The 25942-nt window shown below is 46.3% G+C and overlaps 1 protein-coding gene across 1 annotated transcript in view; it reads right to left on the reverse strand.

Moving 5' to 3' along the window:
* NFE2L3 (nuclear factor, erythroid 2 like 3) overlaps positions 1-24949 on the reverse strand; it is a 31523-nt gene extending 6574 nt beyond the window's left edge. Inside the window, exons 1-2 of the mRNA XM_043463360.1 lie at positions 24062-24949; positions 4164-4331 (exon numbers count right to left, since the gene is read on the reverse strand). Coding sequence (XP_043319295.1) covers positions 4164-4331; positions 24062-24649 — 756 coding nt within the window. The 5' untranslated portion in view covers positions 24650-24949. The remainder of the gene's footprint in view (positions 1-4163; positions 4332-24061) is intronic.
* Between the last annotated feature and the right edge of the window lie 993 nt (positions 24950-25942).

The raw sequence follows: 25942 nt of genomic DNA on the forward strand, positions 1-25942 counted from the left end.
CTTTGTGACCCCATGGACTGCAGCACGCCAGGCCTCCCGGCCCATTGCCAACTCCCAGAGTTTACTTGAACTCATGTCCATTGAATCAGTGATGCCATCCAACCAATTCATTCCTCTCTTGTCTCCTTCTCCTCCTGCCTTCACTCTTTCCCAGCATCAGGGTCTTTTCCAATGAGTCAGTTCTTTGTATCAGGTGGCCAAAGTGTTGGAGCTTCAGCATCAGTCCTTCCAATGAATATTCAGGACTGTTCTCCTTTAGGATGGACTGGTTGGATCTCCTTGCAGTCCACGGGACTCACAAGAGTCTTCTCCAACACCACAGTTCAAAAGCATAAATTTTTTGGTACTCAGCCTTCTTCATGGTCCAACTCTCACATCCATACATGACTACTGGAAAAACCATAGTTTTGACTAGACAGCCCTTTGCTGGCAAAGTAATGTCTCTACTTTTTAATACATGGTCCAGGTTTGTCATAGCTTTTCTTCCAAGGAGCAAGCGTCTTTTGATTTTGTGTATGTGGTACAAATACTTGGGGTTTGCCATGTTTTCAAGGCTTTCTGTGTCTATTTCTTTGGATGTTATAAGACATTTAAGATAAGCTGCTGGATAGTATTTCTTGTTCTTTAACTGGAAATTATGCATCCTTAGTGGGTAGTAAACTTCACCAGTTGGTGAAGATTCTAAATGATACCAAGAAAGATCCTAAAACGTTTCAGAAACTTGATTCATTCGTCCTGGCCAACCATTGACCAAAATTTGCCTGATGGTCACAAGTGTGTGAGAATGGGTAACAGCACAAATCTATATTCATTCCCGCAAAAACAGCCCTTAATTATGGGTAAATAACACTTTGCAGAAAAGAAAGCCTTAACATTTAAAACATGGAAATACGGGTATGAAGATCATTCTCTTTAAAATGAATTATGGACTGATCCTTCAGGCCTTTCAAAGATATGTCTCATTAGATCTTTTTTACCTGTTTCTTCCTCTTCAGTGCCCTGTCGATGGAGGCTGAGGAGCTACCTGCTTACAACCAGCATTCTGGTTGACTCCGCAAGAGATGGGGAGATGGAAGGAAGAAGTGACAGGGTCCCTTAGACACCTGTTACCTCACTCTTATTACCACATTACCACCTCTTATGTCCACTCTCACTGAGCTGTGTTTTTCCCCAGGCTCCTTTATGCTCTGAGGGTGGTTTTGGGTTCAGGTAGTTGCTTGTCTACGGGGTCTCCCTATTTCTTGGTATTGCCCTTAAGCCTGCCCTTATTTCCATTACAAAGAAAATCCCATCAGTTCTCTTCAGAATCCCATCGGCTTGTACCTTTTACTTGAGGGGCTAAACTCTGGACTACATGACTGTGGTCCTAAATCTTCACATAAAATTCCTCCTTCCTAATCAGTTCCGTTTTTGGCCAAGAATTCACTGCATTTTGAACAGAGATCACTAGGAATGTTAAAAAAAAAATGGACACATTTTCTACCTTTAAAAACGTGCAACAATACATAAATTCAACTTGTCTTTAGTGAGAAGAACGTATTTTCAAACCAGTTAACCTGTATATATTTGTGTATTTAGTTTTTATTAATAGCAGTCTAGGCTTGCAATGCAGCTAGAAGGAAGTCACTGTTAATGAGTAAATTATGTTGGTCATCCTAAATATTCTCAAATGCCAGTGATTCACTGTGGTCACAGATAACTCCTTTCTGCTTTATCGTTAGAAGCTCCTACAAGAAGTATAATTTATTTATTTTTTAAGAAGTGTAATTTAAACACTGGTGCAAAACAGAAACATGGACCTACAAAAAAGGAGCTGAGTCTGATAATTAGGAACCAAGGCACAAATGCCACACTCTTAAGTGATTGTGTTTCTAGACAGTTTTGTCCAAACTGATGTCTGTCTGCAGTGAAATATTTTAAATTCTCCAAGGAAGCTCCCTAATTCATCTATCACTTCAATGAGTGCCTGTTACCTAGCAGTGAGTGAGTTACTATAGGCAGTTCAAAAAAAGTAGAAAATAAGGTCCTACTTTTCTGGGAAGCTTTGTGAAGGGGTATAATTGCAAAGACATACCCAGGAAAAAAATGAATCGACAGCATAAATCTATACTCAATGAAGTGGCAGTAAGACTGGTTTAAGAACATTTTTTGCTTCAAAAAAGATGGTTTGTGAGGCACTCAGTGAATTGACCTGAAATGTCTCCTTCAAAACAGACATGGTTATTTCAGCACTCACTGGCACTGATGTGACAATTCTCTGGCATTTGTGTGTGTGTGCGCATAAAGAGGTGGCAAAGCCATAGCAAGGTACATGCATTACAAAGGAACACAAGGCCTGGGGAGAATACCAGTGGGTAAAAGCGGAGGCAGCTGGGCATACGTCTGCATGTCACAGTGAAATGCCAGGCTGCAGTGGGATCTCATTTAACTAGCTCATAAAAGGGTTGAATAGCCTGAGGTAAAGTGAAAATGGGAAGGGGTTCCTTGGGGTGAACCACATCTTCTAAAGACTAGCAAAAAAGGACTCAAAGAGACCTCTTAGAAACATGGTTTGTTTAGGGAACACAACAGATGAGCATCCAGAGCTTGCCTGAAAAATAAGGGCAAGAGGCCAAGGATGGGCTGCAGCTAGAGAAATGATTGACAAGAGGCCAAGGATGGGCTGCAGCTAGAGAAATGATTGACAAAGGAGGTGAGGTGCAGGTTTCCAGGACCAGCAGGTGCTTGAGAGGCCACTTGGAGGTGGAGGTGCACGTGTCCTGGAGAAGGACAGTGAGAGACTCCCGGCTGGAGGGGACTCCAGTAGGGGTCTCTAAAGAACCTGCAAAATGAAAGTGCCTAACCAACAGAGCAGTGGTTTTAAATACATTCTACGGTCCAGGGAAACCAGTTTCAGACTGGCAACAGTCAAGGAACACCTTTTCTGAGCTCTTACCACCCATCACACCCTCAGCTTCAGAGAAGATGGCTGAACAAACAAGGGAAGAAGAACTGGAGAAACCCAAGAAGCTGGCCACACACACCCTTTTCCACCCCGCCAGGCTTTGAGGCTGCAGCAGGGATAGGAATGGAGAAACTACAGACTTGTTGAGAATTTACACTGGTTCGGTCTACCAGCTGCTGCACTGGGATGAGCAGAGAGGTTTTTGGTCTGATTATCTAGCATAGGGCCTGTCCTAGATTTCACCCAGCATGCAGGGAAGAACTAGTTCCCCAAAACAGGTTAGAACAGGCTGGAGGGGCGGGGGAGTGGTGAGTGGGCAGAGGGAGCAGAACTGTTTTCAGACTTCATTCTGTCAATCATGTTATGTTCAGGGTGATGTTAGAAAGTCAAGGTTACAGTGATGATGGGCTGCCTGAGAAGGGCCAAGGCATAGTACTCTCTACCCTCCATGGGTGTTCAAGGCACAGCCCCAAATTCCACCTGGGGCAATGCAGGGCTGGGAGCCCCTTCAGGGCAAGACCTGCAAGGGTGCCACCTTCTAGGGGAAGTACCAAGTGATTAAAGGCCTGTGGAATTACAGACCTGTCTGGACCACTGCTGAGTAGAACCCAGATTAGGTCCCATGTTAAAGAAGGAAGGAGTTCAGCCTGGCTCCTGGAGTTCACCTTTCTCCAACTCTCTCCACTACTCACGAGTGTGGTTATTAGCTGCAAGGAGTCAATGAGGCTATCCGACTCCACCTAGGCCAAAGACACAAAATGGGCTCATGGATGCCCAGTGAGCATGGTGCACCAGGAGACTGAGCGAGAATGTGAGCCCAAGTTCCAACCGGATTGAGGGTGATGTTCCTGTAGGGTCCTCTCCTCACTTTCCCAAAACTAGCCAACCTGTCTACTCCTTCTGAAAGTGGCTGGTTTTGATTGAGGATTCCTGGGTTCAGGATGCCAGCCATCTCTACATCCCTTGCAAACACAACAAAACCTGCTAGCGGGTTTCTGGACGGGTGTGTGTGAGTTTAACCAGATATAATGGTTTATGGCTGATTCCTTTGTAAACCAAATAACCACATCCACAGTTTTAAAAAATAGGTATTTTCATATATCACATTTGCTTCTAGTAAGGCACACATATATAAAATCCATTCTCAACACAAATTGTCAAGTCATAAAATCTACCTTAAAGCCAAAATAGTATGGTTGGAATATTCCGACATGCTTACCTCACTTCTAGATTCAGTGGTTTTTTCTGCCTCCCAGGCAGGCTTATCTGCTACTTTACTTTCATCTTCATTCTTCTGCTGTAGTGATTTTTCCTTTTGGGTTGATGATCTTTGCTCATTTTCTTCATGCTGGGGACTGTGACCCACACCTTTTAATACCTCATTCTCCTATAAAAAGGACCGATCCCAAAATGTGCTAAGTACAATCCACATTTCATCAAATAAGTAAAATCTTTAAAACTGTTTTATACTTACTGCTCAGTGATCAGGAAAACCCAAGTCGAAAGCTAAGACTGACATTTCATTATTTTGGTATCAAAGAAACATTTTAATTCTGAAACAAAGGTCAGTTTTGTGTCCTGTCCTTTTCAAAAACTCAGTGAGACAGGCTATTCTGATCTGGATAATGTAAATTATTGGCATTTATAAACCCCCTGACTTCAGGGAGGTTAAAGAGAGTTGATTTCATTTTATACAGTTCTATACTGTTTGAATGTTTTACCACAAACATGTATTTCTTTTACAATCAGGAAAAAGGTAAATAAATATTTATTTTGAAAAAAAGTTAATGATAAAGCTTAAACTAACATCTCCATTGATATTTTCAACTATGCTTATTTATACAGATGAGTCCTTCACCTTTATCTTAGGAGACAGATAATTAAAAGGCTAGAGAATTCTTCTGACCATTCAGACAGTTGCCATTTAGCATATAATATATATTCTGATACTTCCAATTATATTAAAACTTCTCTGTATACTGTTTCCCCACTAACATAACATCAAGGCCTCTTAAATTCTTCCCAAGGATCTGTTTTTAATTTCGCTCTTCCAGCAACAAAACACACTGGAATAACTCAAGGACAGCATTACTGCCCCCCTACTCTAAATCATAGGAATGTTAATCTTTAAAAAGAAAATAAAAGTCAAAGAAATGTAAATACACAGATGCTAAAACAAGGAGAGAAAGCAAGAGCAGAAGAAAAAGGAGGCTATGTGCTGATGGCCCTCTTGGTTTTACTTGCTTCTCTGTTCACTGTACCAAATTCTTGACACTGTGGATGTTGGTCTTCCTACCTCAATGATCTCTTATTCACCTCCTCCATCACAAGCAGCTCATGTGCTTGAAAACATTGCTTCTGCTACCCTATCCTCTTTGCTGCGTCAACAATACTTCCTTGTCTATTGGATAATTCCCGCCAGCCCTCCAACACACAGTATCTAACACCTACATCCGCTGGATCATTGAAAAAGCAAGAGAGTTTCAGAAAAACATCTGCTTTATTGACTGTGCCAAAGCCTTTGACTGTGGGGATCACAACAAACTCTGGAAAATTCTGAAAGAGATGGGAATACCAGACCACCTGACCTGCCTCTTGAGAAATCTGTATGCAGGTCAGGAAGCAACAGTTAGAACGGGACATGGAACAGCAGACTGGTTCCAAATAGAGAAAGGAGTACATCAAGGCTATATATTGTCATCCTGCTTATTTAACTTATATGCAGAATACATCATGAGAAATGCCAGGCTGGATGAAACACAAGCTGGAATCAAGATTGTCGGCAGAAATATCAATAACCTCAGATACACAGATGACACCACCCTTATGGCAGAAAGTGAAGAAGAACTAAAGAGCCTCTTGATGAAAGTGAAAGAGGAGGGTGAAAAAGCTGGCTTAAAGCTCAACATAGAAAACTAAGATAATGGCATCCGGTCCCATCACTTCATGGCAAATAGATGGAGAAACAGTGGAAACAGTGACAGACTTTATTTTCTTGGGCTCCAAAATCACTGCAGATGGTGACAGCAGCCATGAAATTAAAAGACACTTGCTCCTTGGATGGAAAGTTATGACCAACCTAGATAGCATATTAAAAAGCAGAGACATTACTTTGCCAACAAAGGTCCATCTAGTTACAGCTATTGGTTTTTCCAGTAGTCATGTATGGATGTGAGAGTTGGACTATAAAGAAAGCTGAACATCGAAGAATTGATGCTTCTGAACTGTGGTGTTGGAGAAGACTCTTGAGAGTCCCTTGGACTGCAAGGAGATCCAACCAGTCCATCCTAAAGGAAATCAGTCCTGAATATTCATTGGAGGGACTGATGCTGAAACTGAAACTCCAATACTTTGGCCACCCGATGCTAAGTACTGACTCATTTGAAAATACTCTGGTGCTGGGAAGACTGAAGGCGGAAGGAGAAGGGGACGACAGAGGATGAGATGGTTGGATGGCATCACTGACTCAATGGACATGAGTTTGAGTAAACTCTGGGAGTTGGCAATGGGCTGGGAGGCCTGGCATGCTGCAGTCCACGGGCTTGCAAAGAGCTGGACACAACTAAGTGACTGAATTGAAGATGTTATTGTATTTATTTGTTGTCTAATCTGTCCCACTAGAATGCAAGTTTCCTGAGGGCAGGGACTCTGCTCGATTCCTGCTGTATGCCCTCTGCCTACACCACAGCCTGGCACACAGCAAACCTTTAGTAATAGTTGCTGAACAGATGAACTCCTAGATACAACATCCTAGGAGTTTGTATGTGATTTCTGATGAGATTCCATAGTCTTGCTCTTTTCTGCAACTGAAACACTGATTCCCATCTAAATTCAGGGAAGAAGGGAAAAGATAAGACTGGTCAACACTCTTTTAACCTCAATCTTTTGCCAAGAGAAGGTTTCTTTTGTTAAGCATTAAGAGAATCTAATTCAAAATTCTAGATTCCTGAGGCAGTTAACTTTGTTTACAAATAAATTTGCTGCTGGTGGGCATAGGAGCTTCTAACCTCTAAATCACAAGATCTATTTTAGAACTATGAAGCAAGGTCCCCTTAGTCTGTAATATCAGAATAAATACAACACATGTAGAGAGACACATAAACTTGCAAACATGAGAATGTTATCTATAACAATATATAAATAAACAATAAGAGGAAACCAGTGGCTAATACCTAACTAGATCAAGCCCATAAGGAAACTTTCAGAGTATATGAGTTTGGTAACAAAAGTCTGTAAGATGGCCTGCCTTAAAACTTGGGAGAAGAATGGAAGATAGAGAAATTCTGTATGACTACAAATCACATGACAAGAAAATAGGTTAAAAATCCTATTATATCATATAACAATGGATCATAACTCAATAAATGTGTTAAAGGACCAATGAGTTCATTTCAGTATAAACAAGTAAATGAGGAGAAAGGGAAATATCTCCCTTACAGTAGAATGCAACTAATAAATATAGAAGGAGAATGATGGAGTTAGAAAATCATGAATGAATGCTGAAACTAGAGAATAAAAACTTGATGAAAAATAAAAATACTTAAGTAGCCTCAAAGTATCACCCCAGATTACTTTTTAATTACAAAGAGAAAAATAATAACCCTTCAGGAGAAACCTGGCAAACACCATCTAAACCAAGTGGTCAAATGTTATGCAGCAGCCTGGATGGGGGCACGGGGTATTTGGGGGAAGAATGTATGTGTATGGCTGAGTCCCTGTGCTGTTTATCTGAAACTATCACAACATTGTTAATTGGCTGCACCCCAACACAAAATAAGTTCAAAAGAAAAATAAATAAACCAGTGGTCAAATCTATCATCACCATATGGCGATAAACCAAGATGCCTCCTGACACAATATGAAGGATAATACAATACCATTTCTGTGGTGTTCATAATCTCAATGTAATGAGGAAACATCAGACAAATCAAAATTGGGAGCCACTTTACAAAATAACTGGTTGATATTCTTCCAAAATCTAAAGGTCAAGAACTGAAAGAACTTTTCCATATTAAAGGTGATTTAAGAGATTTGACAAGTAAATGCAATGTGTGCTCCTGGGTTAGACACAGACCCAGGAGAAAAAGTAGTTACATAGGATATTACTGGGGCAATAGATAAAATTTTGAGTATGGATAATAGATTATAGTCTTAGATTCATGTTAAATTTTCCTGATTCTGGTTAACTGGTTATAGATCATACTAGGAAGTACTATACGTAATGGCTGCAATTCATTCTTAGATGTTTCAAAATGAAAGAACTGTATGTGTATATAGATGTAATTATAAACAGGTAACTCAAAAGGGGCCAAATGTAAACAACAGGCAAATCTGAGTAAAGGATATATACTACTCTCACAACTTTTTTTAAAGTTTGAAATTATATCTAACTAAAGTCATCCCCTAAAATTCCTACATGGCAAAATCATTTTGTCCAAGGCAACCACAGAAGGTAGTCTCAGAAAAACTATTCTTCCATTATAATTCCTGTTAATCTGTATTTTTCCCCCCAAAGTATATACAGTCATGTCGACTGCTTTACTAATTCTTTTTCACCTCTTCCTTCTCATGATTTAAATTTATTTCCCTTTCCTTTCTAATTGCTTTGCTCATGCTTTCAGAATACTGCTCAATAATGACGATGATATCTGACGGAAAGGAAAACAGTGTCGTCCCTCCACTCTCAATGGTCTGCTACTTCACTTCTGGCACCAGACGTGTGGGCTTTTCACACACCTGGCAGTTCTGTGACACCACCTGCGTGTTCTATAACTTAATTCAGTTCTGACACTATCTACCTAGAGGTAGCATCAGATCCCACAGGTCAAAGGCTCAGTCTCAAAACTGCCACCTCTCCCTCCAGAGGTCAGTTCCAAGTCCAGGTGGTCACCTGTGCTTCCCACCAAGTGCCTATAAATTAAAGGTCCCCATAACCCTCCTCCTCCTCTGGTGTGATTAGTTTGCTAGAGTGGCTCACAGATCTCAGGAAAACATTTAACTCACTAGATTACCATTTTATTACAAAAGGACACAACTCAGAAAGAAACATGCCTGAAGGCAAGGACTGTGGGAAGGTCACAAGCTGGCACGCCTGCGCCACTCTCCCAGCACCACCATGGGGTCACCACACTGGAAGACCTCCAAGGCCCTCCCTCTGGCTTTTTATGGAGGCATCACTACACAAGCATGGTTGATCGATCACTGGCTGTTAGTGACTAAACGCAATCTACAGCTGCTCTCCCTTCCCCAGAGGTCTGGTGGGGGGTGGGGGGGTTAAAGTTCTAATCCTCTCATCATGTGGTTGGTTCCCCTGGCAACCAGCCCCCATCTTTAGGGGGCTCTCCCAAAGCTACCTCATCAACAGAATGAAGAGACTTCCCTGGGGGTCCAGTGGCTAACACTCCACAATCCCAATGCAAGGGGCTCAGGTTCAATCTATGGTCAGGGAACTAGATCCCATATGCTGCAATTAAGACTGGCACAGTGCTCACTTCGGCAGCACATATACTAAAAAAAAAAGACCTGGCACAGCCAAATAAATAAATATTAAAAAAACAAAAAACAACCCATAAGTCAGGTGTGGTTAGAAGGGGCATGTTATAAATGGGAAAAGCTTCCTTTCACCTTCAGGGCTCGAGAACTATTTCAGGAACTGAGGACTGAGAGACCAAATATTATAACAAAAGATGCTCCCGTTGCTCTCATGTTTAGGAAATTCCAAGGTCTCTGGGAACTCTGCCACATAGCGGTCGGGGGGTGGGGGCAGATGAGGACTAAATACGTATCACATCACATTATCACACCTGCCATTCTTATTTTTTATTCATGTTTCATCAATAGGGATATCACACAGCTTTCCTTATTCATTCACTCATTCAATCAATACATATTAAATGCCCAATAGTATACTGGATGCTGGGGATACAACAGTGGGAAAAAAGTCTAGATTGCCTCTTCAGAGCTTACATTTGAAGGGAGAGGAAGCCCAAAATACAAGTGAACTAAGAAAATTACTGCAAGTTATGGCAAGTGGAAGAGAAGAAGGGGGGGCCCACCTTTAGAAAGACTGGTTAGGGAAGACCTTCTCCCATGCAGTCTCCGATCAGTGTATGTATGAAACAAGTGGCGACTCTGAAGACAGTCGGGGAAGAGTCCTAGGCAGGAGTGGGGGAGAGACTCGAGACATGAGAGAAAGCCTGAGTTCCCCTAAGGACAGAGGCATGTGGAGCAAAAGGGCCAAGGCAGGAAAAGTCACAGTTAGAGTAGGAATCTGAGCTACAGTTATTTCTTCTTCCTCTGCAACCACAGAGAAAATCCAAGAGTGGAAGTGGGGAGACCAGTTAGGAGATTACTACAATAATTGACAGTAGGTAACAGTCTTCCCAGATGGCCTAGTGGTAAAGAATCTGCTGGCCAATGCAGGAGACATAAGAGACCCGGGTTCGATCCCTGGGTTGGGAAGATTCCCTGGAGAAAGGTATGGCAACCCACTCCAGTATTCTTGTCTGGAGAATCCCAGGGTCAGAGGAGCCTGGCAGGCTATAGTCCATGGGGTTGCAGAGAGTCGGACATGACTAAAGTGACTTTAGCACACACACACAGAAATAGCAGTCTACAAAAAGGTGGTGGTGACAGAGAAGTGGAAGAATCCATGATACACCTTGGAAAATGAGAGAGGGCTTGTTGATGGACTGGAAATGGGAGATCAAGGAAAGGGAAGAAAATTCAGAATGACTCCTAGATTTCCGGCTTGAATAAAGATGGTGGGTAGTTACAAACAGAACCATTAAAAAGGGAAACTGAGAGGTCTTCCATTTTTGAAATGTCAAATTTGAGATGTAAAAAGTCAAGCAGAAATATCTATTACACTACTGAGATGAGAATCTGGCATTTAGAGCAAAGGTTTGAACTGGAAGTAAAAGCTGGGAACACATCAACATAAACACACACACAGGAACTAGTGAGATTCCAGCAAGTGAGCACAAGGCAAGAAGGGGCTCACGACAGGATTCTGCGGGACTGAAACATTCAGAGGTCAAGCAGAAAAGCTGGTGAGAAAAGACTGAAGAAGACAAGGAATGAGTTGCAGGGGAAGACAGAACAGAATAGCAGTGTCTCAGAATCCAAAACTGTTTCAGTAAGAATGGAGTGGTTGATTGTGTTGAGTGCTGCTTGGAGGTCGCAGCACTCTTTATAATAGCCAGGACATGGAAGCAACATAGATGCCCATCCGCAGATGAATGGATAAGGAAGCTGTGGTACATATACACCATGGAATATTACTCAGCCGTCAAAAAGAATTCATTTGAATCAGTCCTAATGAGATGGATGAAACTGGAGCCCATTATACAGAGTGAAGTAAGCCAGAGATAAAGACCATTATAGCATACTAACACATATATATGGAATCTAGAAAGATGGTAACGATAACCCTATATGCAAAACAGAAAAAGAGACACAGAAATACAGAACAGACTTTTGAACTCTGTGGGAGAAGGTGAGGGTGGGATGTTTCAAAAGAACAGCATGTATACTATCTATCGTGAAACAGATCACCAGCCCAGGTGGGATGCATGAGACAAGTGCTCGGGCCTGGTGCACTGGGAAGACCCAGAGGAACCGGGTGGAGAGGGAGGTGGGAGGGGGGATCAGGATGGGGAATACGTGTAAATCTATGGCTGATTCATATCAATGTATGACAAAACCCACTGAAATGTTGTGAAGTAATTAGCCTCCAACTAATAAAAAAAAATAAATAAATAAAATAAAAAATTAAAAAAAAAAAGATTACACAAGAAAAAAAAAAAAGAAAGAAAAATAAAGTCTTCATTTCAGGATAAGGAGTAGAAAGTGGATACAAGACTGTATCTGAGGATTTGGTAGTATGAAGCTCTATCCTTATTTCTGAAGGGCATTTTTAAAAGTAGAAATGGATACTGAATATTAAGGTGTTTCAAAAATATCCACAAATTATATATAACACTCTTTTCTTCTTCTTCAAGAAGTAAAGATGAATCCCCCTCCTGAGTTGGAGCCAGACTTAATGAGTAGTTTTTGACAAAAGGAGTATTATTAGGTGGGCGTAATGGTTCAGCCCTGTGGCTTCCTCTTTGCTCTCCTCTGATCACTTGTCCTGGTGAAAGCCAGCACTCATGTTGCAAGGACATTCAAGCTTTCTATGGAGAGGCCTCGGCCTCTCCAACTCTACTTGGCATAGAGTTGCGGCCTCCTGACCACAGTTGTCAGAGGTCCACCTCAGAACTGGATCTTTCAGCCCCAGTTCAGCCTTCAGATAAATGCACTCCAATCACCATCTTCACTACAGCCTCTGGAAACCAGGAAGGAGAACCACCCAGCTAAGCCACTCCCGAATTTCTGACTCACATAATAAATGGGATAATAAATGTGGTATTAAGTCATTAAGTTTTGGAACAATCTGCTCTGCAGCAATGGATAATTAATACATCCATTTAAAGAAATGCTTTATGCACCTATATTTCTGTGTAACTTGCTAACATTTTATCTAATGTTTTGCAGGAATATGCATAAGAGTAATTCCTGGATTCTTTCTTTTTCTTTTTTGGTATCATTGTCATGCTGGTTTCAAAGAAAAAAGAATTGGGAAGCTTTATGGAACATCAGAACTCCTCACTGGAAAGTTTGAAAGAATTCTCCTTGACCTGGGAGCAAAGAGCCTCCAGCTGGGCCTTTACAGAATGCCTCGCCTACCTAGGGCCCCCTCACCTAAGGTCACACCCTTCCTGGGGCACCTACATCCCAGGACTGGGCAGAGCGAGCACAAAGGCCTGGCCACCTCACCCATCATGGGACCACTGTGAAGGGCCACGTAAGCCCCAGAGCTCCTGGAACTGCCTACCTGCTCCACAGCTTGACTCCTGCTTCCGTCCAAACTTGCTTTCTTGTATTCCTTTCCACAGCTGCAAATTCAAAAAGGTACTCCCTTAGAAACATCCTGCCCACTAAACTTGGGCTCAGAGAGAGTCCTTTTCCCAGGGACCGATTTGTGACAGTTAAGCGGAGGGTGGTGGAGACACCAGGAACGCAAGTCAAGGAGGAGAGGAAGGTCCATTATTTCTGTTTAGAAAGTGAAAAAGGGCTATTGTACTTGTATACTCTGCACAGTCCACAAGGTCCCACAAAAGCCCCCTGGCTAGGAAGGCTCATGTCCAAAAACAGCTGTGTAAAAGAGGCCACTCCTAATCCTACCAGCTGTGACCTTGGGCCCCTCCGACTCTCCATCTCCTTGTCTGTGACATGAAGGGGAAGAGTTCTAATTCATATTTTAAGGAATTGGTTGAGGAAAAGCACTTTATACATTTTAAGATACTATGCATACATTAATCAGTACTTTCTACTGCTTTTTGATTCTGAAGAGTTGTAATTAATGACTAACTGCTGACAACTCAATCAGAACCCCAAGAGAAAGCGACCCCAGCCCCTAGTAGCCAGTAATTACTATCTCTTTGCTTTCTTCTTTTCCTGTTTTCCTCAACTCAATGACAAGGAGCTGAAAAAGACAGTACAAGTGTTTTACAAGCACTGTTGTATATAGTGGAGATTTATGGTCCATGCTCTTAAAGAATGGGTAAGCAAAACCCATCATTAAGTTACTTTTTATTTGTGTGTAGGTAGGTGATTTTTACTCTCAGGCTGGGACTCAATTTTTAAAAAAAAGGAGAAGAAAGTTTCCATGCTCACCACAGGAAGCCATCGTAAACTTGTGAGCTGGCGTGCTCAACACCACCCAGGGACTTGTGCTGAACTGGCAGCTGGTGAAAAGGCAGGCCCTCCCACCACAGCCCTGACCGCCGGGAGCCCAGCCACCCCATCCTCCGCATGGATCCAAACCTTCTCAGTTTGGGCCCCTTAGTTAAAACTGGGTTCTTCTGTCTCAAAAATCCCATGGCCTATAGGGTTTCTCCTATGACATGCCTTCTATTCTATGTAAAATTACAATTATTTGGGTCTTTTCTTTCCTACTGGGCTGTAAATAATCTTTAAATTTTTATTTTATACTGGAGTTCAGTTGATTAACAATGTTGTCTCAGTTTCAGGTGGCAGTGAGACATATACATCTATCTCCCTGGGTCGGGAAGATTCCCTGGAGAAGGGCATGACAACCCACTCCAGTATTCTTGCCTCGAGAATCCAATGGACAGAAAGCCTGGAGGGCTACACAGTCTGGAGGGTCGCAAAGAGCCAGACATGAGTGAGCAACTAACACTTTCACTTTTTACATACATGTATCTATGTATTCATTCTCAGATTCTTCTCCCATTTAGGTTATTACAGAATATCGAGCAACTAAACATCCTTGTGCTATATACAGTAGGTCCTTGTTGGTTATCTATTTCAACTGCAGCAGTGTGAACCTATCAATCCCAAACTTCCTAACTACCCCTCTCCCACATCCTTCCCTGCTGGTAATGAGGGCTGTACCCTTCTGACACCTGTCCTCTGGCTGTTAACTCATCTGTGCCACCACAGGTGAGTTAGGGAGCAGAGCTGAGCCTCAAAGGAAGGTTTTCAGAGACAATGAAGGATAGTGGAGAGGGGAGAAAGAAGCAAAGCCAGACTCTTCTCTTTGCTGAGTCTTGGAAGTTCTGGGATCTGGCAGCATGATTTCTGACTTGGTACTTACTATCCTGTGTTGGGACCGAAGAGGAAGATGGAGAGTTTGACCCTGAAAACACTCTCTGTGAACAGTTCTGGCTGGCTTCGCTGGCTGGGCCTTTCGTTTAGTCATCTGAGGGGGGCGGGACTGAGACCTGCTGTGACCTTTAGGGTTGGAAGGACCTTCAAAGACAAAGAACAGTGTGGAGCCTACGAGAAGGATGGCATCAGAGGGAGAGGGATGACGGCCAAAGAATTCTGAGGCCCTGGCTCTAGGCTGGAAGTAAGCTGGAGTCATCAGGTCTGGAGAGAAACAAGAAGCCAGATAAAGAGAGACTGTGTCCTGTCTGGCCTGGGTGGTTTGCTGCAGCAGTTTATAATAATTATAGCTCACACTGATTGAGCACTCACTCTGGGCCAGGCACCACAATCATGATCTCACTGAAGTCGCCTGGCATCCCAGGTACTGCTCTTTTCTGCTTTTACGAAGGGGGAAACTGAGGCACAGAGCGGTTAAGCAACTTGCTGTTAAGTCACAGACCTGGTAGGTGACTTAAAAGAGTGTGGCTGCAGGTGTTTTTACTTGACAGCCTGCTCATGGACACTGTCCTGGTTCTTGTTTGCCGCCCCCCCCACGCTCCCCATGTGTCCCCCAGAAGCTGAGCCCTGCACACTCTGGGGCGCCCAGCAGGATTCATTGGTGGGAGGGTATAGTAGGAGGCTGGAGGGGGTGATTGGGGGAAACAGGAGAGGCCTGAACATTTCTCCCCCTACCCAGGGCTCCGCCTTTCACTGGTAGTCGCTGGGTGTCCCAACACCCCTGTTTGCTGCTGTGAGAAGTCATTCACTGAAGACTCATTTCCTCTTCTGTAGGAAGAAGGGTTCCTTCTTCCTACAGGAAAGCCAACTGCACCACGACCCGCGATGGCTCCCACTTGCATCCCACAGATAAGAACTGCAGACATGGGAAGAGTTCGCTCTGTATAAATAAAGCAAGTCCCTCTCTGAATATCAAGCAGAACAGCTGGCTACAGTGCATGGTACTGATCTTACTTGGATTGCGAGTCCAACAAACCAACTGTGAAAAAATTTATCATAAGATAACTGGGGTTGAATACAAACTGGACATTCAGTGATAACAAATTTTTGCTGATTTTTTTTAGGTGTGGTCTTGGCAGTGTGTTGATGTTTAGAAGGGTCCTTTAGGGATATACCTTAAAATATTTATGGAAGATTTTCTGAGTTGATAAAGGTAGTGGGAAGAACAGGAAAGGAACAAATCCAGGCTTTTTTCTTCTCTTGACTAAGTCCCTGCAAAGAGCTGGCACAAGAATCACAAGAAATGATGTCTGGAATTTGTTTCAAACTAATGCGGGGAGGGACAAGGGGAGTGAGACATGAGCCAAGACTGGCCCTACGCTGGTGATGGTTAAGCTGGTGACAGGGACGAGGGACGGGACTCCATTATCCAATCTCCATTCTCTCCATTTGCTGTTATGTGCTGGAAACTGCTCACCCTAACATGTGCTACAGACTAAACTCATTTCTGAAGGCTCCTAGAGGAAGCAGCTAAAAAAACTGGCAAGCATCCTCCACAAGGCTGAAACTAAGCCATTCAATGTGACTGCCCACCAGGAGAAGCCGGGTATGAAAACAACCAGTGTTTCCAAACAGGAGACTCAACACCTGGGACACAAGGGCATGAACTCCAACCTGCAGGCTTTGATTTTAAAAGGAGCTGCTTCTCCCACAAGTAATCCCCAGGTGCAGGCTGAGGGCCTTGGAGAGGGGAGGGCAGAGGGGAGTGGGGGAGGGGGAGCAGAGGGACCAGGAGAGGACAGGGCAGAGCCCAGGGGAGGTGGGGAGGGGGGAGCAGGAGAGATTCATGCAATGCTACATTACTCCAGCAGGCAGGGCAGGCCAAGCGGCCTTCAACATGCATGATGTTTTTGTGTTTCTTCACAGTGGAAAATTTCAAACACATAAAATAAACAGAAAATAACATAGCAAGCCCTCCATGAACCCATCATCCAGTTTCAAAAATTATCAACAATTTCCTGCCATTCTTTTTTGGTTTTGTTTTTTAGCTGCGCCCTGAGGGATGGGATCTTAATCCCCAACCAGGGATTGAGACCAGGAAGAGATTGGGGATCGAACTCAAGCCCCCTGCATTGGAAGCGCAGTCTTAACCACTGGGCCACCAGTGGTTAGTCCAACAACAGGTAAGTAAGTCCCTTACCTGTTGTTCTTATATCACTAATCCCACCACCCCTCCCCTCCCCACTACTCAATTATTCTCTCATAGTTTTTAGGTAGGGTATACCTGGCCAGAACTTTATAAACCTTAACTGCACAATTCTGACAAATGCAGGCACCCATTTAACTTGCACCTCAACTGTGAGAGAGAACATTTAAAGTTCTCAGACACTCCCAGAAAGTTCTCATATTTGTACCCTAGCTTCACCTATTCTAGAACTTAAGCATGAGTTAGTTTTGAACTGCATTTATTTGCAAGTTAGTTCTGCATTCATTATTAGTTAATTTTGCAAGTTAGTTCCTCATTCCCAGCAAGGAACTACACAGGTCAGGCTTTAACTTTAAAACAACACCTGGCAAACCAGGGCTCTAGCCCAGGTCCTGCTGCCCAAGCAGGTACTTTGGCTCAGTCAGTCTATGAGCTCTTTTGGGCTTTAAATTCAGAAGGATAGTTTTCAACCAGGCACTGTCCCCCGCCCACACCCCTCCGCCCTCCATTCCTACATTGCTGGGCATCAAAAAGCCCTAAGGCAGTAACACCATACCTGAGATCAAGATGGGGTGACAGAAGAATCATGTGGACGTCTGAGAAACTGTAGACCCATCCCAAGCCCCATCTGAGAGGCTCTGATTCAGCCAGCCTCAGGTGGGCCCTGAAATTTACATTGTATCAAGCAACCAGGTAATTGACACAGTCACTGGGATGAGAAACCCAGCTCTAAAGTAAGGCTAAGCAGCTCTTCTTTCAGATGAGCCTTAAGGGTTTTGCCTCCTCAACAAGCCCAAGGCCTCCTGCAAGACCTCACAGTCATCCGCCATTTCCTCCAGATGTCAGGGGTTTCCTGGGAGTTTGACATTCCCCAGCTCTGCAGCAGTGAGAGCAAATCACTTGCTGGATATCTATTACTATGCCAAAACTGGTGCTAGCCCTTTAACATACAGTATGATTTAATGCTCAAAGAACTTTCCCAGAAAGAAGTTAATATTCACCTTTTACCATTTGGACACCAAGCCTCATGGAGTTTGCCCAGGAGGAGATGGAGCTGGGATGGGGTGATGACTGGTTTTACATGTCAGTGTGGCCAGGCGACAGGGCCCAGAATGCCATCAGATGCTAACCTAGTGTTGCTGTGAAGGTACTAAGGTACTGTGCAGATGTACTGTGCAGAGGTACTGTGCAAATGTGGGTAACAGTGGCACCCAACCAGGTGACTGAGTAAGAGAGAGTGTCTTTGATAATCCAAGTGGGCCTCATCCAATCAACTGAAAGTCTTTCAGGGCAAAATGGAACAAAACTAAGGTCTCCCTGGGGAAGAAATTTTGCCTCAAACCTGCATCAGGAGACATGGGTTTGATCCCTTGGTTGGGAAGATCGCCTGGAGGAGGACATGGTAACCCACTCGAGTATTCTTGCCTGGGAGATCCCATGGACAGAGGAGCCTGGTGGGCTACAGTCCATGGGGTCACAAAGAGTTGGTCACGACTGGAGCTACTTAGCATACACGCATACACACACACACACACACACATTCTGACTCTATTCCCTGGAGAACCCTGGCTAAGCCAGGGAACCCAGTTGCACCCAATCGCAAAAGGCCATGCCTTCCTTGCCTCTACAACACTGACCATGATCTGCACCAGCTGCAACTCAACCAAAAACCACCCATGTGTGTGCCGGAGCCTCAGCCTGCTTCAGCTGCCCAGAAGTGTATTTGAATATTACTATACATCTTTAATTAGATTTTGAGAATAAACTATTCAGATTGAAAGGCTACCACAAATGTGAGGAACTTGTTTTTACGTTTCAATTTTTTAGTGGGTGGCGCGGGGCGGGGGAGTGGTGGCATAGTCTATCTTAGCACTTAAGAACAGTAACCTGTCTATTCTGGGCAAGATCATACTTTAGGCAATCCTGAGTTTCACCACCTGGTTAATTATATGCCAACCTGAAAGTCTGCTTTCCACTGCCCCATCCACTCAAATTGGCATTAAGTGGTCAGACAGCCCATCAGGATTTTGTATATTTTGTATATTTCTAGTTGGGACTCTGGCCTGGAAGGTCTCAAGACATGTGAGCTCTCAGCACCCGAGAAGCTCTGCAGAGTCAACGTGGAGGATGAATGAGGAGCTAAACACACGCTGATTAAATGGGCTTCTGCTCCTATTCCTGTCCCTGGGTGCCACTTGCACATTAGAGTGAAGACCCAGTTTTCACACTTAAGGCGCTGCAGTTCAAAGTAGAGAACACAAGTCCCATAGAAGAAATGTCACAAAATGCAGTAGGGCACAAAGGAAAGAACAGGAAATGCTTGAGGTAACAGTGGAGAGGAGTTAGAACTTAACAGCAAATGATTTGAAAAAAATGAAGGGATGCATTCTGGGTCAAAAGCAGGAAAGAACCGGCTATTTGGGGAAGAGGAAGGGAGAAAGTCAAAGTAGCAAAGTAGGCTCCAGGTGTGGGCCAGCTGGAGAGATGAACTCAGAATGGGGAGCTGCATCAGATGGGGAGCCTTGAACAACAAAACAGCAAACTGGTAGCCAATGAGGAGCCCCGGGGGGGCTTCCCAGATGAAAACGGGAAAGAACAAGGCATGCTCTGGAGACAAAGCACAGAGGAGTAAGTTAGGAAGGGGCACTGGCGTGCCTCCAGCCCCCGCTGACTTAACAGCAGCGGCTAACACGGAGGGCTTACCAAGTGCCAACCCCGAAGAACACGTGTGATCTCTGTAATCCTCCTGAAGGGACTCTTACCAACCCATTTCACAGATAAGGGAGCCAAGGCACAGGGAGGCTAACAAGTGTGCTCCGGATCATATAAGCAGGCAGCAGTGAAGCTCCGGGGCCAGCACACTGACCACAGGGGCAGGCCTGGGCCCCGTGCTCCGACTCTGAGTGGAGCTGAGAAGTAGGGCGAGCAAAGGGGAGACTCATACAGTGTAGAGATGATGTCTCTGTAACCTACCACGTCAGGTCAAGGGCTGACTGGAAGAAGTCTGGGGTTCCTTGGGGTTGTGGCACAACAAGCCAGCCAAAAACCAGCTTTGCTCAAGAACTTACACCAAGTCCTTCTGCAAATAGTCCCACGCGTAGTCCAGCTGCTTCTAGACACCGAGGACTTGCAACAACTGGTACCTAGTTGGTAAGCAAGTGGAACACCCCGAGAGTTCCCAGAAAGGGGAGATGGTGACAGCATAATGGATTGAACTGAGTCCCTCAAAATTGATGTGTTCCAAGTCAGAACCCTCAGTACCGCAGAATGTGACCTTATTTGGAAACTGGGCCGTTGCTGATGTAATTGGTTAGGATGAGAAGGTGGGCCCCTAATCCTATATGACTGGTGTCCTATAAAGAGGGAAATCTGGCTACAGGCATGCTTACAGGGACAAGGCCATGTGAAGAAGGCAGAGACTGGGCTGATGCAGTAAAAAGCAAGGGCTGCCGAAGACTGCCAGCAAATGACCAGAAACCAGGAGTGAGGCCTGGAACCTCAGAACTGCTGAGACCCTATCTCCACCTTTTCCCCTCCAGAACTGTGAGACAGGAAACTTCTGTTAAGTCTCCTGGTTCATGCTACTTTGTCGCAGCAGCCCTAAGACACTAATGGGCTTCCCAGGAGGCTCAGTGGCAAAGAATCCCTCTGCCAATGCAGGAGACACGGGCTCGATCCCTGGGTCAGGAAGATCCCCTGAAGAAGGAAATGGCAACCCACTCCAGTATTCTAGGAAATCCCGTGGACATAGGAGCCTGGCGGGCTACAGTCCATAGGGCAGCAAAGAGTCGGACACGACTGAGCAACTAAACAGCAACAACACTAACACAGTGACCCATGCTATTCTTCCCCATAAGATCATAGGTGCATCTTCACTGCATATTTTAGTAAGTAAAAAGTCTACAGTGAAACACTGTACTGCAATGCATATCATTACACAAAAGACTATTTCTGTATCATGGTTGTAAGTTGAAAACAGGTAAGTGTTTGAAATTTCATCTATCTCCAACTGCCCAGGCATCAGGGACTATCTTTGATTTTGAAACAAAAACCAACTTGAACAATCAAGGACCTACTTTCTCTCCCCTTTATGTACTCTTAGAAGCAAATATTGACTGTATTAGATTCTTCCTGTGACCTGAAGAAACCAATTCCAAAGGTCAGAGGTCCTGCTGGACCCCTCAACCAGCAGAAGGTCCCCGTCTGTCCCACGTCATGTCCCACGGCATGAAACCACATCAAGATGACCACAAGTCCTCTCAGTTTTAAAGTGGCAAAATATGCTCACACGTTCAATTCTGCAACTACTGTTGATTTCTTTGTTTAACCAGTGCATGACTTTGAAGAACATGTGCCTCATAAGTTGTGAGTGAATGGTTGTGGTTAGGAAGGGAAGCTTGTCTGCCCTGGGGAATTCCACATACTGTTTGCAACTAATGATTAGCCTCACTAAGAAATGAAACCAAAGCTGTACTTCCTTTGATAACTTGGAAAATCCCCTACTCCAAAATATTTTTGCACATGTACAAAAATTATGGCAAGTTATACTATAAAACCAGAATCTCCTACAACTCAAATGTAAGCCTCCAGAATTGTCTGTAACAAACTTAAGATGTTCTTATGTCACAGCACTCCCTCTCTTTGAAGTTAACCTTGAGAGTTTCAGACGGGACAGGCACAGTTCTAAGCCTATTCCATGATATGAATTGTTTAATTCTCACAACAACCCCCTGCAGTAGGCAGGTTAATAATAACCTATATTATTCCTATTGTGCAGGTGAGAATAAAGCACAGATAGGTTCAGAAATGGCCCAAGGTCACAGAGCAATGCATGGTGGAACTGGGATCCCAAACCAGGCAGTCTGGTTCCAACCCACCCCACCTCCTCAACAGACAGCCAATCAAGCTAGACACAGAGACAAACAAGACTAAATGTTGAGTGGGGCGGGTTAAGGAGGGTGTGTTGAGGATGGGGGCAAAAGAAGAAAACAATCACATCCCAGGCACTAGGCTGGCACTTCACACATGCTTTTCCCACTTAATGGGCACAGCACCCGAGGGAAGCATTACTCTCCCACTCAACAGATGAGACACTGAGGCCTGAAGGGGTTAAGGTAGCCCGTATGAGGGCACATGATTATGTGATGCCCCCACACCCAGGTTTGCTGATTGCAAAAACCAGAGCTGTTTTGTTTTTTCAGCCCATTTCCTCCAGTCACGGTTTCCAACTGTAACTTCGGCATTGTGGATGGTACAATTTGCTTTTTAAAGTCAATCCAGCAGTGGAGAGCAGTGGTGCTGGGGTCAGGAATGGGGGACATGCCCATTCCAGCTGCACGCTTGCACAGAAAACCAGAGTGCAGTGGAGATGCTTAATGTGCCACCCTGGGGGTCAGGGGGGGCTCAGGGTCTAGATCCACTTCTGGTACTAATTAACTCTGCTGGTTTAGCCAAGCCCCTCAACCTCACTGGATCTCTATTTTCCAAGTATAAATTGGATATAAGGATGCCTGGTCCGTGGACCTCACAAGGGGCATGTAAAAGCTGTTACCAATACAGGTGAACTGGCTGTGAAAACTGTAAGGTGCTCGACAGCTAATCATCGCCAGAATGAACAAAACCAGGTCATCCCGGCAGCTACCACAGTCCCGCAGGTCGGCACATGCCAGCTGGGGTAGGTGATACCAGGAGAATGGCCTGGGGTGAACCTCACCCTCTCCCTTAGGAAATCTGGGCTCAGGGCATCCAAGGTCTGGCTCTGCCTAGCTTTCCCCCATGGCAGCCTTGCTGGTGTAAAGAGATATCAACCAGGAGAGCCTGGGCAGGGGAGCGAAGTCCTTGAAGAGCAGCCTCCTGTGCCTCCAGGTCCTCGCACACCTCGCAGGCCGGCTGGCACCGAGCAGTGATGGGGGCAGGGTGCCATCTGGGACAGCATCCAACACTGGGTTTCATCCCTGGGTGGCACGGAATCAATCGGGAAGGGGAGCGTCACAGAGCGCTCCACCCCTGCAGCGGGAGGGACTCAGGTGAGACCACCCACCAGAGTGGAGACTGGAGGAGCGAGCAGAAAGGACCTACCCACCCCTACCCTCCGTTTGTTCGAGCCCACAGAGACTCCCCCACCCCCATCCCATTAGTTCCGGCCCCAGGAAGAGGCAGGGATCGGATACGTTTAACACTGAATCACCCGGCACTTGGGCACAATGACCCCTCCAGGAGAGGGCGGAGAAGCTCGTCTGGCAACTGCCTACACAAACAGGGCAATTCTGAAGAGCAGCAAATAAACCAGTCTGGCCCCCTTTTGCGTAAGATTGCACTCCACAAAAACAACGTCCAAGGAACTCTTGCTGATCAATACCAATTGCTAACACTGAGGTTTGGGCCCATTACAGAGGTCCCTTTGGAGGAACTCCGTATAAGGCGATTTTTTGGAAATTGCTATGCCGTGTCTGTAGACACCAACTCGCCGTTGGGAGCACCAGACACTTCAGTCAACGGATTCTGATGAACTTTGTTTTAAAAGGAAGTTAAACTGAAAGGTTTGAACCAGGAACCGAAGGAAACTTCTTAGTCACTAGGTGACTGTCAGGGTACCCGTGTTCTTTATGCTAAGGGGTTACACAAGTTCTGGGGGGAGGTGAATTGTTAGGTGTGGAGAATCGTTAGGTAAGAGCAGATCGGTCTGTCTGCGGGCCTCGGAGTGGACACTGACCACAGCCCCTTAATTCAGAGAAGCATCAAAAAACGAACTGCAATGGGTTAAAATCCGAAGGAGGTGAGCGCGTTGGGCCGGGGAGCGCGGTTAAGAAAAACGTGTATCCTCCCGTAGCCCAAGGCCACCTTCGGTTCCGTAAAAAGACATGTCACTTTACACGAGGCACTGAACGAAGACAGTGGGCCAGAAAATTTCCAGCATACTGTCCTCCCTCTCCACCCCCGAACTACTACCCTTGATCGCCGTCAAACACAGGACAGGTGTTCTTTATAACGTAACTGATGACTTCACCCATTTCGTTCCCAAAAGCCTAAGAGCCACAGCGACAGCACTAAGCTTTCTTCGGTCGAATTCACAAAAAGGAGAGGCTCACAGTTGTCCGCAAACCTGCAAACCCCACCCCGCCGGGGGCGAAGGGTGGAGGTGCGCAGGCGTGCTCCCCCCACCCCTCCACCCTACCCGCCACAACCAGGGCTCCGGGCCAGGTCCCCCAGCACACGCTCGCGTCCCGCTCTCCTGTTACCTCGCTCGCGTGTTCGCCAGCGTCCGACACTTGAGCCGTCGGTTCCGCGGGTGCCTTCTCCTCCTCCCCGGCGGCCAAGGGGCTACTCTGAACCGCTCGCGGACCCCCGCCGCCACCCGGAGCAGCCTGGCTAACGCCGTCCACGCCGGCACCCACTCCCCCGGCAGACGAGGCGGCTGCGGCGCCGAGCAGCGCGTGCGTCCCGTCGGCGTCGCCTGCAGCCACGCTGTGCACCAGCCACGCGTCCACTCGGGTGCTGGGGATAAAGGGGACCCCCAACGCGCGCACCTCCCGGAGCAGCCGGCCTTCTGGCGGCGCCGCTGGGTCCCGCTCCCAGCACTTGGGGTGCAGCAGTTCCGCGCGCCCCCACCCTCCCGAGGCCGGGAAAGGACTGAGCGCGGAGATGTGGCTCGTCTGGCCGTTCCGGAGCAGCAGCTCATCTCCAAGCAGAGTGCGCGGCGCAAACAGCAGGTAGAGGTCGAGGTCTAGGTCTAGGTCCAGGTCCAGGCGGAGCTCCGCCAAGCTCAGCAGGATGGTGAAGTGAAGAAGGCTGCCGCCGTCCGACCACCACGGCTTCAAGTACTTCATCCCCCGCCGCGCGTCCCAGGACGCCCCGGCGGGCGCCCGCTGATCCCAGCGCTCAGGCCGCAGCTCTGGCACGTGGGGGCCCCGCGCGCCGCCGGCACCTGTCCGGAAGAGAGAGCGGCGAAACAATGGACCTGGGTGCTCAGCGGCCGTCGCGGGCCCCCGGAGCAGGGCACAAAGGCGGCCCCACCGCAGCCGGCTGGGTACCTGCGGCTGCGGGGTGGCGGAGGAGGAGCCACCTGCGGTCAGAGCTCGCCCTCTCGGGCTGCCCCGCAGCCCCAAGCTGCAGCCAGGCTCCGCCCCGGGCCGCGGGCGCCGCCGCAGGGGACACGCCCACGGCCGCCCGTGGGAGGGGCCCGCGCGGGGCGGGGCCCCCGCGCTCAAAGGCTCTTTATTCCGGGGGAACGCAAAGCTTCCTGGGAGCAGAAGTAGTTCTGGGCGCGAAGTGGCCTCCAATCCCGTGGTCATGGGCTGGGCGGTTGTGGCTGAAACCGCGGGGTGGAAGTAGGGGGTCAGGGGTAAAGGTGGGTAGGAAGGGACAGGCTGTATAGACTGGGGGGGGGGGGGGTGAGGCGGGGGGGAAGGGAGGGCGGAAAGTCGAGGCACTGGGCGGCATGCAGAGGGCTTCCACCCACGTGAGAACACTCAGCTGGAACAGTAGGTTCACATCCCAGCGCCACTATCTACCAGTCGTGTGACCTTGAAAAGTTACTTCTCTGTGCCTCAGTTTTCTTATCTGTAAAATGGGGATAAAAGTACCTGTTCAATAGGATGTGGGGAGATCAGAGACAATGCATTGTAAAGCCGACAGTTTGACATATAGATTCCAAAGTTGCCATAAGGATCAAACAGAACTGTTGTCTGTTCCCCCCGCCTCTCCCAGGCTTGCCCTGCCAGAGGCTAGGCCCTCCCTCACCATCTCCTTTGCTCCTTAAGTGAGAGTTAAGAGCAGTGCTCTATCGTTACCCTGTAGACGTCCAAATCCCCCCTCTACTGCTTACTAGCGTGGACCTTGGACAAATCGGTCACTCTCAGTACGTGTTTCCTCACTGTGAAGTGTGACTAATGAGAGCACCCCTTCAGGACACCTGTTGTGACCCCTAAATGAGGTGTGTACACCACCAACCACAGCACTGGGTAGGTAGGAAGTGGCCTCAGAGTGTTATCCATCATTTGTATTACCCATCCTCCAAGGCTTAACCCAAAGGTATATCCTTTGAATTTTCACCATTTGGAATTCTCTTCCCCCATCTGTTCTCCCACAGTGATTTCTCCATATGCCAACATTGCAACACT

Source organism: Cervus canadensis, chromosome 3 (assembly GCF_019320065.1).
Source record: "Cervus canadensis isolate Bull #8, Minnesota chromosome 3, ASM1932006v1, whole genome shotgun sequence".
NCBI classification, from domain to species: Eukaryota; Metazoa; Chordata; class Mammalia; order Artiodactyla; family Cervidae; genus Cervus; species Cervus canadensis.